We start from the raw sequence: 15,479 nt of genomic DNA on the forward strand, positions 1-15,479 counted from the left end.
AATTAGTCACGAATTCAGAGAAAAACAAATAAATACATAAATCGTTTCGGCGGAGAATCCGAACAAATGTTTATACATTGTTGTGTATTTACCTAAATAATAGCCTAAAAATAAATGTGTTTTTTAAATTGCGTTTTACGGGTGTGACGTCGTAGATTCACCGTACGGACTTTTTAAAATATGTTCGTAAGTATAATATTTATATGTATAATTTACATAAATTTGACGTTTTCATTATATTTTCATATAATTGAAAAATTTTGGTTTGCCACGAATTTTACACGTACACATTTCAGCACACAATAGACACATTGCAGAATCAAACCAACTATTGACGCCATATTTGATAAATTAAACACTTGAAAAAATAAACAGCACAATGAAAACGTTAGTACCTATAGTGCCTAATTATATAATATTATTATACAAATCGTTTTGTTAATATTTATTAAACATTACATTATATTATATATAATACAATTATTATTTATTTTGTATTCGACAGTATAATATTATAAGCTACGCATTAATTGACCGAGTAATTGTGTAATTAATTAGTGCTACAGTAGTGCAGTATAATATAACATGGCGTATTACTCTGTATAGCACGAAAACTGTTTGCTAACACTCGCAGTTCATTGCAAACCTGCATCCACTTGTTATAATTTGTAAGCCATTTAATTTATTCTTAAACGATAAAATAATAGTTAAATAGTATAAATTGGTATATTACTGTAAAGTGGTGCTTTGGGTTTAAAGTGCAGTGTGATAATTGATAAATGTTTATTTTGTTATAAAATTCAGGTTTTTTATTATTATTAATAACCTCTTGTCCTCCCCATAATAGTATTGACGAATTGATATGAAGATGTGCAGAAAATATTATCACTATTGTGCATTATTATTTTCATAATACCTACTTATTCTGAAAATATATTTGATGGCCCACGGGAATCTTTAGATGATTTTAATATTTGCAATTGCACCTACATTATTGTCTTTTATTTTATGTACAATAAGTACTAAACTCTCAATGTATAGCCAATTTTAATTTGTACTAAAATTTAATAAATATGACAAAATTGTGATACTTTAAGAACATAATAACGTAGTAAGATGTACACATGGATCTCCATATTTAACTTACCAGTAAACAAACATAAAAATCTGACTACCTAAGTATATTATAATATTATTGATGCATAGATACCCATATCCATTTCTATTATTGAATCGTTTTGGCAGAAGGAGATAACTCGTTAATCTCTGAAAACATAAAAATATTACTTCAAAAGTCAGTTAGAATTTCGGACAGTTAAGAGAAGTTGTTGATAATATTGTATGAACTATAATATAGGTTTAATGACGTTCGTCTTTTTTACCATATACAAATTTAGGACGGCGCTATGTGTATGCAATTTAAGGTCTTTCTTTAAGTGCTTGTAGTCACAGCCACTTCAGTTGTTTCTTCTGTGTAACATTTTACTCAAAATATTCACCGCATTATATAGTTCATTATAATATTATATTGGTCACTAATTTACTATTATTTTACTACTAATAATAATAAGTATCAATTACACCACTTCCTCGATAGTTTTGAATTTGTATTTAGTACATTATGTATCTATATAACTTTTATACGTCTGTGAATCTGTAAGACAAACGTAATTAAACATTTTACATATTTTCTAGTTTCAGCTAATCAAACCCGTTTAATTTTAAACATGGTAACCGGTTACCTACTTATATTTTAGATTCTGAGTGAAACGATGAATGTATTGATTTAACAATGATGTGTTTTTTTTTTTTATTTCGAGAAAATTGACTTTGGTTTTTGGTGCAACTCTTAAACAAATGACCGTAGATACATGCAATTTTGACTAAATGTTTATATTAGCATTTCCTATACACCATAACATTTTCCAAATATTTTAACTTATTTTGAGCTCTTTACGGACGTTTTCAGTTTCCATTTTTTTAGTTTTTTTTCTATAAATATCAATAAAATTTTATTTGTTGGTTAAAAAACCTTGACAATTTAATAGAAGACTTTTAGTATATTGTTTCAAAGGCAGACGAAAAAAATTAAAAATCCATAGTCACAATTTTTTTTACAAGCATTTAAAGTTCAAATATTGACAAAATACATAAAAATAACGAAAATTTGCAAATTATTTTGAGTTAGAAATTCATAAAAAATTTTCTTTTTAAATCTAAGATTTGAAAATGTAATACAAGATCATTTATAAGTTTGTCTATCTTTATCAAAAAAAAAAAAATGCTTTCAAGCAAATTTAATTAAATTTTTATGAACGTTTGAATTTCATATTTTTACAAGATTGGATATTCACTCCATTTCTCACGTAGCGGATTTTGTTATTTCGTTGTAATTTAAAAACGAATAACTGTAGATACATGAACATTTTACCGTATGTTTATATTTTCATTTTCTATACGCCATACAATTTTGAAAATATTTTGACTCTTTTTGAGCTGTTTACAGACATTGTCAGTTTTAAATTTTTTTAGTTTTTTTTTTTATATAAATATCAATAAAAAATTATTTGTTGGGTAAAAAAGCGTGAAATGTAATGCAAGGCTCCTGATATATTGTTACAGTAGCAGTTGAAAAATATTGAAAATACATAGGCGCAATTTTTTTTTACAAGCATTTAAAGTTCGAATTTCCACAAAATGTATCAAATTTAAAATTTAATAATTATTTTGTAGTTAAAAATGTATAAAATGTTCAACTTTTATAGCTAAGGATTGAAAATTTCAAACAAGGTTCCACGTAAATAGGTTATATATAAATTACTTTAGTCACCTTAATATCCTCATAGTAACTGACTGACCGTTTTCGCTCAGAATCGTTTTTCTTATACAATGATATTATATCATTGAATTCAAATTTAACACCACCCATTACAGTGACCCACTTGTAACCTACTGTACAGCAGAGCGACATCCACTTACCCACCTTTTGTTTTTTTGAGTTGCATGGAAATTTAAATAAATTTCGTAATGGTTTAGTTCGGTGCATATACTCAGTGCCGGATCTTGGGGGGGGGGGGGGGACGCAAGTGGGTATCTTTGCCCCGGGGCCCGGGCGCTGAGGTATAGGGGCGCTCAGGTGGTCTTGAGTTTATGAAAAATAAAAAAGTCATGAGCATAAAATATGACGTATAAATTATACATATTTAAAAAAAAAAATAATACGTATTACACAGTCATTCGTTATTTAACGCGTTGAAAGCCGATGTCAACTCGTACATGACACAAGTAACTAAGCGCCCATGGCGGGTATCAAATTTTCGTCAGGAACAATTAATTCAGGAAAATATTTGTCAGGAATTATGATGGATATAAATTGATTTCTTTTTTTCCAAAAGGCACTTATTCCAGTTTTTTTATTCATAAAGGGACGTATTCCTGGAAAAAGAAAGTCTTGTCCAAAACCACTTAAAAATATACTGTAAACATTTTAAGAAGAAAACTTTCGATATCAGAAATTGATTTATCATTTTGTATTACCTATTTTTCAATGGTATATCACATATTATCTAAATCATTTAAAAATTAGAGAAACAAAAAAAGAGATGTCCTAAAAAATTAGAAAAATGGAAAACGTTTGTTTTGAATTGAAATCCATCAATCTATTTTCAAACACAGAAATCAATGGTAAGCAATTTTAACACCTACCAAATTAAATTATTTATTTTTATTTAAATTTAATACATTTCATCAGGGTTAGGATATTTAAAACTATATGTTTTAAACTCTTGAGTTGATATTATAAAAAGGTCATTACTTATTTTTGAAATGTTCATGTAATAATTACTGATTGAGGAAAGATTGAGCTTTGAGTAAAAAACATAAACAATTACCGAAAACTCATTACTTAGTTCATAAATACATTTGGTTTATTCTATTGCTATCCAGAAAATATGATAATCATGAAAAATTTACAATTTTACCAATATTAATTCATTCATGATCATTTTATTGTTAGATTTTTTTCAGTTTTACATAATATTAAAGTCCAAAAATCTTGTTGGGGAAAATTATAATATTAATATATTTTATATTTTTATAAGAATACGTTCAAATACTTTCGCGTTATGTGCATTTAATTAGTTCAAGTATAATACTGACAAATTCTGAACTAAATCATATGTGTGAACATAAATAGACTTTTGGATCATCAATCTTCCGCTAATAGAATTCTAAGTTATTTAAGTATGTAAAGGGCACTGAAAATGTTGGTAAATGAGCTATAGTGTGTACTATACTTACTATGCTATGAAGGTATCCAGTTTTCGCGTATGAAAATAATGGTTTCAATAATAAAAAGTAGGTAAGCGCATTTAGTGGTGGATGTTAAAAAACGAGAGGCGAACACAAAATTTAAAATGGATTTAGATAAAGTAGTATCTATGTTACCGATTTGCACAGGTAAAAAAGACATAGCAGAATTTATAATGACATGTGAGATAGCACTTGTGTGATAGCTAAACAAATGATTAGTGTTTAGCCGAAACGTCAATATGACTTTTTGCACGCGTAGGCCACAGGATACCGATAATGAATTGATGCAATATGGATAAGTCGATGGACAGGGGGGTAGGTAGGAGAGCATGGCCCTTACAAAAGCAGAACAGAAACGGCCTGTATTCAGACGTGCACTCCCATTCTACTAACGAGCATCTTCACCACGCCACTCAGTACAATAATTTATTTTGGACTTAAATATTTTACTGAAATATACTCTTTTAAATAAATACTTTAAAATCCAACGAGTTTTCAATTTTATTCAACAACTCTAAGTCAAATATACAACACAAAAGTCTTGCTACCTACAACTGGTAATCAACGCAATCAAAGCGATTGTCAGATTACCACAATATCTGAAAAATATTATTCCTAAGTTTGTTTGTTGCTGTTTTAAACTTCCCTGATTCTGATAGCCCTATAGGTACATGAATGTTCCTTTAAATAGTTTGTTCTGAAAAATATTTTCCCTATTTTTATTTTCCTGATTTTAATAGTTCCTGAGCACTACCAGATTGTGTTAGAACTCGGTACGTCACACACAAAAACTAATTTTATAAATTTTAAAATACTAAGGTCTAAGGTGTAATTCTAAGCAAAAATACTTAGAACTCATACAGTGTGGGCTAGTCGGGGTTTAGTAAGTTCCCACACGAAAAAAATTACACCCGTACGTAAGTTCCCACACGAAAAAAAATTATACCGAACACAAACTTCCTATATTTATGGTCAAACACTTCACAATATAGCCAATAGTCATACTGTGATATTATTTTTATGTTTAGTTAAACAAAATCGATATCTGTAAAAATAATCTCACATGGCGATACAATTTAATGCATTACATTCAAGTTAGAGTTATCTTATTATTACCTATTGGGTATGATAATATTAAATAGTATGGACAGTCCATTTTATTGATTTCAGTACTCGTTCGTTACTAACAGATACAGACAGCATTTTGTAATGATAATATTATAATAGTATTATAATAACGTTATACTAATATTAATTCGTTATTTTAATGTTATAATAATATTGAATAATATTAAATTGCTGTATAGAGCAGTGGCGCAAATAGAAAAAATGTTTAGGGGGGGGGGGAAGCTCAAGCCCCAACACATTTTTTTAAAATTATAATTTATAGGTACATATTTTTAAGAATGGTATACTATTATTTTTTGAGGGGCTTTGAGTGATTTTTTTGGAGGGGCTAAGCCCCCTCCCTATTTGCGCCACTGACATAGAGCAAACAGTTTATTATATTACAATTTATAAAAATGGACGTAATTATTTCTTACATGTTAAGTGAAAATGGAACACCTCGAAAACAAATATGTACGTGGATGTGTGTAAGCAATAAGTGTAAGCAATAAATGTTACACCGCGAATGAAAAATGAGTTGCAAATAAAATGACGTGTTCTGGCCATATACTACTTTAATCGGCAAAAAATAAGTAATTCTCGTAAAAGAAAAGCAGTAGACAGCGTTGTTGAGAAACCATAAAAAATTATCAGACGAGAACTTACACAACATAAAAATGAAGGTAATTTGTTAATGTCTGATATAAAGGTAATTTCCAGAAATGTACAAAATGCTAGAGCCAGTTGTTATTCTAAAATACCAAATTCAAGAAAGAGAAGTTCATAATACTTTGAGTTCAATTGATGTAAAAACAAATAGAGGTGAAAATTTTATTTTTGAAAATGACGATTTAAATGAAATTATTATATTTTCATGTGATACTAACATTGAATTTTTGAAAGACTGGAAATAGTTTACATGGATGGCAGTATGGCACTTTTATTTATTGTGAGAAAAATTTCACTCAACTATATACAATTCATGGATTAGAAAATGGTATTTAAATTCCATTAATGTTTAACTTTTTACCAGGTAAAACATTGAAAACATATTATATTGAAAATTTGAATTATTAAAAAAAATTAATGTAGTTGGAATAAACCCAAATAAATTTGTCTTAGACTTTGATATATCAATGCACCAAGCAATAAATATTATATTTCCGACACCACAAATATGGGGATGCCGTTTCCATTTGGGCCAAGCTTGGTACCGTAAAATTCAAAGCTTAGGGTTTGCACAAGAATTTAATTTTGCAAATGATGAATTAGGAAATAAATAAATAAATTGTGGTTGCGTCCAAGCATGTTGGACGGAACTTACCTGACAAAGTATTAGGAAGTTATTATTGTCAAAAATATTACGATTTATGGAATGCAATTTGCAAATAACTTAGTGAAATGGTAACAACTAACAAGCAGCCCGAGTACATACGTCTGATTTCGACTCCCTGACTCCAGGGCTGTGTAAGTGAGAACCACTGTTGTGGTTCGTAACTACGTGAACATCAAGAACATCGAAACGAGATAACGATATTTCCGAGATAACGGGATATGTTTGGCACAATTTCGTAGCTAACTTCAAGCTAGTAAATAATCTAAGAATGACGTGGTTACGCGGTGCTCAATTTTTATTTTAAATAAATTGTCTGTTCGTTACCTTGTTCTGTATAAGTACACTATACAGAATTCTTTTTAAAATTTGAAATTATATTATTTAGTATTTTAAGTTTCCTTACCAACAGTCACGATGATTGACGGATTCCTAGATGATTTGAAACGCATGAATAAACGACAAGTAATGGAAAACAACATGTTATTTTATTTTCACAATACAGCATAGCTTCTTCAATATTGTTTAGTAAATTATTTATTTTAAATATTTCATGATTTTAGTTTCTCTATCAAGTATTGAGTTTTGGAATGATCGTTTCATCTGCATTGATGATATGGAAAGGTTTGATGGTTTTTACTGGAAGCGAGAGTCCAATTGTTGTTGTTTTAAGGTAAAATAGACATAATTTTTTCTAACAATTAATATTTTTATTATATATTATCTTAAAAATTAGTTACTTTATTAAAGATTTTAAATATTGTTAGTTATTCCTCGTTTTTAGTTACAGGAATTTAAAAACCTCGTATTTAAACATAATGAATATTTTACAGTGGTAGTATGGAACCAGCCTTTCATCGAGGTGATCTATTGTTCCTAACAAACTATGAAGAAGAACCAGTCAGAGTTGGTGAAATAGTGGTATTTAAAATTGAAGGACGTGATATTCCTATTGTGCACAGGGTTTTAAAACTACACGAGAAGTTGGTTTGATTTAAAAATTATTATTTAAAAATATATAGCTATATCAATGTTTTTTTTCTAGAAATAATGGCACAATTAAATTTTTGACCAAAGGTGACAACAATAGTGTAGATGATAGAGGATTGTATGCTCCTGGCCAACAGTGGCTAGAAAAATCTGATATGGTAGGCAGAGCTAGAGGATTTTTACCATATGTTGGAATGGTTACAATTTTAATGAACGAGTATCCTAAAGTCAAAGTATGTATTCGGTTTTATTTTATTAAAATAAATTACGAATTCAGTGATTTTTATCAATTATATTAAACAATACTTCAATTCATAAGTTTCTCTATGGTGATATTGTTAAAAAAAAAATTAGGAAAGTTCTTTACTATATAATAGGTTTTGAAACTTTGATTATACCTTGTTATTCACTACGGTAGTAAATCGCCGTAGTGGATTTTTTAAATTTGAATTCATTGATAAATCATTGAAAACCAATTCTGAGCAGGATATTTTATATTATCATTAATATTTAATTAATTATTTTACTGTTAATAATATGGTAGGTTAAATTAATTTTTGCCAAAAGATTTGCATAAATTATAAACTTATATGTCATTACTGGAGTAATTATGCACCCACTGCATGGTATGAATAAGTAAATTATTTAAATAGCTTAAAATTAGGTTAATTATTTTGGAACTTTAATTGCAAATAGAAAATAGTAAAATATGTTACCGCTAAAATTTAAAATAACTACATTCAATTATTATTAAATGACAATAAAATTACTTAAATTGTTGGAGAAAAATTTGTTTCTTTTTCATTTAAATATATAATTTGGTTAACATTTGAACTTCAAATTTCTAAAAAAAACAAATTGTGCCAATGTACTTTTGATATTATTAGAATGGCGAATGCTGTAAGAACACCTTATGAGGAAAATTGTATTAAATTTCAAGCATTACCTAATAAAATAAAACTACACATTTTATGATTTTTTAAGTTCTACAAAAAAATTTCTAAATTGTATCATGTTTACCGTCTATCCAGCGAGAGAACGCGCCACACACCGACCAGAACTGGTTCCCCACACAACACTCTGCCATAAGGGAACCGGTTTCGATAGGAAAGAGACACGGGGGAATGCACAGAATCGGCGCGTTCTCTCGCTGTACAGAGTATAGAAAATGTTAATACAAATATTTTCTGAATATTTCAACAACATTTATTTTGTCAAATGTGGTATTGAGAATTGTGTTAATTACCAATCTTTTCCATTATTTTTTAATCATCTTGAAAGTATGAAAAATATTGAATTTTGTTACTAGTAAATCAAATAGTTATAGTCTGTTCACCGAGAGAATGCTACTTGGCCGCGCATCCAAATTAATTTCACCTATTATGTAGGCCGGTGTGAACTATTACATGCCGTCTCTTTACGAAGCAGTGGCCGATCGCCTGACGGGGGGAAATGTGCAGACTATGACGAGTTTTGGTTGCCGCCCAGTAGCGTTCTCTCAGTGACTGGACTAGAAGTATTTCTTACTAAATTGATCACTATATTATAATTATCTGATTAAGGATAGTTAAAATATAGGCATATTATAAAGAATTAATAAATGCACATTATTGTTTATATATTTTTTAACATTATATAATTTATATATCACTTAATTAAGTTTTTTTTTTCAGTTTGCTGTTTTAGCATGTCTTGGACTATATGTACTTGTTCATCGTGAATAAACCTTTAATCAATTGAGCTGAGCCAAAGAAAATTTGGAATTCTTTAGCTTGTTAATTTAAATTCATGTGATGTGTGTTGAATGTTGATTGAGGGCTGCTAAGCTTTTAATATTCTTAAATATTTTGTGTTATTCAATTATTAAAAGCAGATTATGACATTTTTTTTCAATCCAGCTAAATTTAAAAAACTATATTTATGAAGTTTGAAATATATTATTATTTAAATTTCACATAAATCTCAAATATTAAAATTAAAATAATTTATTGTTGTACATAATTATTATTATAAATTTCAATTGATTATTTTGAAAAATGAAATATTTTCATTTATAAACTACTATGTTAATTTGTATAATTTTACTTTATTATTAATATTAAATTATAATTATCATAAACATTTTAAAAATAGTCCTCTAGTCTTTCAAAATAGATTAGTGAATATTAATACAAAATACTACATGTATAATAATAAGTAATATAAATATTGTATTTATTAAAATTTAAATTTTCTGTCACTGTACATTATTTTTTTCAAAAAAATGATTGGTATTTGATGCGTTCAACTCTAAAAAATTAATTTTATCAATAACTTACAAGGTTGTTATTCTTAAATTTGTATCTTATATCTATATATTTTTAAAAATTTTCTCCTACCTTATGTTTTTAATTAATAAACCATTAATGTTTGATCATTTATTTTTATTATTGAAATTGTTTTTATTTAATTTATTTATGATTAATATTGTCTTGTTAGTTGAAAACCATTTGTATTAAATACTACTAAATTATAGATAACTGACCAAATGATTATGCTGTATAAATTATCAGCTAATTGTTTAACACTGTAAGGCTTAGAAGATGTGTAGTAAGCTGCAGTTTTTCTATAGAGTAAAAATGAGGTTAGTGACTATTTTCAATCTAGCAAAGAAAATTGGAATAACAATATTTTTTAATGACTTATTTGAATAGAAATTTATCTTAAGCAGTTAAAATCTTTCATCTCTGTGTTTTGTTTAATTTCCTCATTACACTGTTTGATTTTGATGGATTATTACCATTACTAGATTATTATACACAATCACTCAACACAAATATACATTTTTCCAATTTTCGAAATGTAATACACAATTTAAAGTTTGGCTTTACCTGACTCTTTGTGATTATTAGTCACCAAACCTACTTATAGTGTTTTTCTATGGATTCAAAATATTAAATGGTTGATTAAAATATTACTTGGTTGTCTTAGAAATGTTTTTGTTTAATTTTATTCATTTAATAAATTGAAATTTAATTTAAATGTGATACTTGTAAAATAAATATGTCTTGTAATCAAGATATCGAATGGGAGTATATACCCGTAGAAACAGCTGATGAAGTTATGCTGTGTGGAGATGTGGCTGAGAGTAAACGTCTAAAAAATTGGAATAGATGGCTTAAAATAAGAAAACAACAGAATAAATACCTTGGTTTAATGGTAAATATTTGACTGTATTATGAAATATGAATTTAAAAATAAGTTTTACAGGTATGTCGTAGACCTACGTCATTGTTAATGAATGAATCTGATAAATTCAGATCCAAAGTTGAATGTAAATGGCTGGTTGATGTAGCACTCAAGTTAAAAGTCAATAATGAATATCATACAGATTTCCCTTATTCTGTCCATAGAGAAATAAAAAGATTTACTAGTGTATATACACCAGATGTAATACGTACTGAAAAAGGATTATTGGGCAATAGGAAAGATGCTCGCTTTGATTTGCCAACACCTAATAATGTGTTGATTTATAATGAATTAAATACTTTAAAAAGTTTAATACCTTTTAAAAATCCTAAAAAATTAGCTATTATTGGGGAAAGTATTCTTAAAAAAGCTATGAAAGACAAGCTTGATTATAAAGGTACTATTCCATCAATTCATGTTGAGCCTGCTCATGAGAAAAATAATTATTGTAATATTCCACTAATTGTCGTTAAAGTAAATGATTATATAATAAAATCAATTGATGACAGCACTAAATGCATGACGTTTAAGTTAAAAACAAAATCAAAACCGATTAATATTGTAAAAATAAATGAAGATTCTTGGGATGAGATAATTGTAGAAAACTGCGGTCAAATAAGTATTTACTATAAATGGAAGAAAGAAGAATGTACTACTACAAAATATGATTCTATTTTAAAAGAAAAACCAAAAGAATGTTTTTTTTTTGACACTAGGACCAATATTTTGGGTCCTGGTCAAATCCAACGTTTAACAGTTTTATTCAGACCTACACAAACTGGGCCTCACAGAGAAATATGGTTTATACAATTACATATTTTAGGAAGATTAGATCATATAGCTAGAATCAATGTACCTTTACAAGGCTGTGCTACTCACAGTGTAGACAACATGTCATCTATAATTAAAGTAAGTACCTACCTACCATTAAGTATTGCCCCGAGAAATATCAGTCTGTTTTCAATATTTTTTTTAATATTTGAAAACTTTTTTGTGAACAAAATTGCTTGTATAATTTTGAACGTCAGTGAAAAATATAAGTTAATTATTTTGATCTACCTACTTGTGAACCATTCTGTGAAATTGTGAAAGTCCCACGTACAATATTCACTATGAGAGAAAACTTCACTTGACCGCTTCGGAGGTCTATGCCATTTTTTATATTTTTTTACTTTGTAGTCTTGTGCCGTGTTTGAAAATCGTTTAACAAATAGGCAATAGGTAAATAATTTGATCGACATGTGTTTGGATGTAAGTTCCAAACTAGGTATTGGTAATGTTAGAATTTTTCTATTTTACTAGACACCCTTTTTTTATTTTTTTTTTATTTTAATGTTAGATACATTAAAATTGTTTAGTTTTCTGAAAACGATGGTGAAGTCAGAATTTAGATATGGAAGTCAGACTTAGTTATAAACTTTTAAAGCTACACTAACCTAATTGAAATATATAGTATTTTCATACACACCCGGTGTGGTCACTCGCTCCTAAGTCCTAGGACAATTAAAATCAAAACATCCTTTGACATGTTATGTAAATAACCACCATGGGTTATTGGATTTCAAATAGCTTTAACTTCAAAACTAAGTTTGATCGTAAAATTTTGACTTTACCATCTTAACTCCATACTTACGTTAAAACAAAAAAAATTTAAAAAGAGTACCTATCCGGTAAAACAGAAATATAGCCATATAGGTACTGTAATATGAACATAGCAATTTTCATAAGTAGATCTGTCACCAAATTTAAGTAGATCATGAGCAAACTATTTTAAATATTGTACAATAATAGTGGTTGCCACTTTTCTCATACATTTACTTTCATACCTATTAAGATCAATAGTTAGTTGAAGACTTAAAGTCTATTTAGACATTTTTCCACACTTCTGATTTGTACGTACCTACACACTTTTCTAATATCTGCAAAATATGTATCTATCTTCAATCTTCATATTATGTAGGTACCACTGCCTTCTGGTAACGTTTGCCTGAGATCTCCAGTAAAGACTAATGCAATCTAGTATTATACCTCTCATCGGTTTTTCTGATGTTCTTAAACATTAAAGGTTTGGTTAATAGTGTTAACGACACAGTTATGGGACTTGTGAGACATCAAACAATTTTTGAAACTAATTAATTTTTAAAACTTTCAGCTGCAAAATACTATATTATCTGAGAGATTTAATGGACTATATGCTAAACCAATCAACAAAGATCGTGAAAATGTATTTTTGGAAAACAATTCTTCTTTCATTAAAAAATATCACTACCATGATGAAAAGATGAAATATCTTTACCACATATTACAAACAGAGGACACTAAGGATATTGAAGAACTTCTAAACCAGTGTATGCAACTAAAACAATCGCTCAAAGAAAAATGCTTAGATTTAATAAGTCAGACAGCTGTAACATTGTTAAAAAAGGAAATTTTTTTTGAACATAGTCAGATGAGTCAACATGAATTAAACGCACATAAGACCATGTATATAACAATGGATTGTATTGATTTGATATTGAGTACTTACGAACCTGATCATTATGAAGTCTGTCAAGAACTCTATAGCAAATTTGGTGAAAATAAACTGAAATCAGTGAAATTTTCAGGTTATCTTATTAAATTTAAAATAATCTAATTTCACTATATTTATAACCTTTTTTGTGGTGATATAATAGTTTGTTGATATTGTATTTCGTCATTTAGGTATTTCCAAAAAAAATTTCGTTGATTTTCTAGATAAGGAAGAATAACTGTAATCATAGAATATTCTATGCTGTAATAGACACCATTATATTGTCATTAATATGCTATATTTATTTAATTTATAAAATTTCATAATAATAGATATTGATCTAAAATTCAAAAATACTAAAAAAATGACCATGTTTTTTATCATAGATATTTAAAAAATCAGTATTATTATACATGATAATATTATGAGTAAAATAATAAATATTTTAAATTATAAAATCCTTTTGCCTTTTATTTTTAAAAAAATTATCGATCACTTCGTCTATGTCAACTTGTTGATCTGGGTGACAATCATTGACCTATTATAATAGGTCAATGGTGACAATGATTGATCGCCAAACGTTTTCATGTTCAGACTTCAGATCATAGGTAAACAAGACCCCAATCAGCTGATCGAGTTTCGCTACTATATTATTTTATGATGATTTATAAGGGCTTAAAAAAAAATTACAAATAGAATATCCGAAATTGTCCCCATTTCCCACCCCCACCTTTTATCCGCCCATGATTACGATCAATTTAATAATGTACCTGCAATCTGCTGGCTGCTATATTATAGGCTCCTAGTACCTATAAAACAATATAGGTAATAACTATGAATTATTTTACTATCACCTAGGTGCTATAGGTACCTACATGATAATTATTAAGTAGATAGGTACCTATATAACTTTTTTCCATAATAAACAATACCTACCTACCAAGTATTGACGTTTATTTTAAGATGTATAATATTGTGTACCTATATACCCAATGACGCCCACAGAAATATAAATATTTAATTTTTTTTTTATATATAATTTATAGTCACTTGCGGTATGCAGATATTATAATATTATTAGGTATACAAAAAAATATATTTATATTTTTACTAAAAAATAAACATTTTAAAATTTGATTAAAATTTTTTTTGATATATCTATTCAAAAAGCCAATTTGTGAATCTGATTATAAGAACTATTTTGATAGTAAAACCATTCATCCAAGTCAAGTAGCTTATTTTTTAGAATTTTTTAAAATATCAAAATTTTTTTGATTAGGTAAATGAATTTGGAACGTAATAACTTTTTTCAAAATATTTTTTTTTTGGAATTTGCCAGGGATGGAAAACGTTTTTGATTATTACATTTTTGATTAACGTTTTTAAAAACGTTATTTTTCTATATTGTTTTTGATTAACGTTTTTAAAAACGTTATTTTTCCATATTATTTCCAAATAACGTTTTTGATAACATATTTTTTTTTTATATTATATTCTTATAACTTATAACTTTTAAGTTATAATAGTTTAAACGCGCAACATAGAAATGCACTTAAAAATTAATCATTCTTAATATTTAAATCTTAAATATATATTATATAAAAATTTGAAAATTTAAAATTTCTGATTTGAAATTAAAATGTTTTTGAAGTTAAAAAGGTGGGTAAGTGGATGTCACTCTGCTGTACAGTAGGTTACCAGTGGGTCACTGTATGTCTGTATGATCGATAGTATTAAATTTGAATTCAATGATATAATATCACTGTATAAGAAAAACGATTCTGAGCGGAGACGGTTTGTCAGTCTAGGTATTAGACATACCAATTATAGGTATACTTATCTATAGTATTAAAAAAAATTGAACTATAATAGCCAATTGGTATTAATAATAAATACCAAATTAATCATATCACAATATCCATCACGTAACACGTTATACATCAACAACAAACCGTGGTACTATCATAGATATATAATAGTATACTTTAGAAGTTTCAA

General features: G+C 27.6%; 2 protein-coding genes across 3 annotated transcripts; both read left to right on the forward strand.

The window, feature by feature from the left end:
* The first annotated feature begins 545 nt into the window (after nucleotides 1–545).
* On the forward strand, nucleotides 546–10,176 carry LOC100162761 (signal peptidase 18 kDa subunit-like). Of its 2 annotated transcripts, none has more exons than XM_016808635.2 (5): nucleotides 546–668; nucleotides 7,315–7,424; nucleotides 7,585–7,734; nucleotides 7,797–7,974; nucleotides 9,415–10,176. In XM_016808635.2, exons 2-5 carry the CDS (start codon nucleotides 7,342–7,344, stop codon nucleotides 9,463–9,465), a joined length of 462 nt encoding a protein of 153 aa, XP_016664124.1. In that variant the 5' UTR covers nucleotides 546–668; nucleotides 7,315–7,341; the 3' UTR covers nucleotides 9,466–10,176.
* Nucleotides 10,177–10,284: 108 nt separating this feature from the next.
* LOC100160729 (MYCBP-associated protein-like) lies at nucleotides 10,285–13,814 on the forward strand. The gene is made up of 3 exons (XM_029486498.1): nucleotides 10,285–10,939; nucleotides 10,991–11,878; nucleotides 13,122–13,814. Exons 1-3 carry the CDS (start codon nucleotides 10,784–10,786, stop codon nucleotides 13,602–13,604), a joined length of 1,527 nt encoding a protein of 508 aa, XP_029342358.1. The 5' UTR covers nucleotides 10,285–10,783; the 3' UTR covers nucleotides 13,605–13,814.
* The last annotated feature ends 1,665 nt before the right edge of the window (nucleotides 13,815–15,479 follow it).

This window comes from Acyrthosiphon pisum, chromosome A1, assembly GCF_005508785.2.
Source record: "Acyrthosiphon pisum isolate AL4f chromosome A1, pea_aphid_22Mar2018_4r6ur, whole genome shotgun sequence".
In the NCBI taxonomy this organism is placed as follows: Eukaryota; Metazoa; Arthropoda; class Insecta; order Hemiptera; family Aphididae; genus Acyrthosiphon; species Acyrthosiphon pisum.

Coding starts and splice junctions, on each gene's coding strand:
- LOC100162761 (XM_016808635.2), top strand. CDS start 7,342: ATGATCGTTTCATCTGCATTGATGATATGGAAAGGTTTGATGGTTTTT. Junction 7,735..7,796: donor GTTTTAAAACTACACGAGAA/GTTGGTTTGATT, acceptor TTTTTTTTCTAG/AAATAATGGCACAATTAAAT. Junction 7,975..9,414: donor ACGAGTATCCTAAAGTCAAA/GTATGTATTCGG, acceptor TTTTTTTTTCAG/TTTGCTGTTTTAGCATGTCT.
- LOC100160729 (XM_029486498.1), top strand. CDS start 10,784: ATGTCTTGTAATCAAGATATCGAATGGGAGTATATACCCGTAGAAACA. Junction 10,940..10,990: donor ATAAATACCTTGGTTTAATG/GTAAATATTTGA, acceptor TAAGTTTTACAG/GTATGTCGTAGACCTACGTC. Junction 11,879..13,121: donor ACATGTCATCTATAATTAAA/GTAAGTACCTAC, acceptor TAAAACTTTCAG/CTGCAAAATACTATATTATC.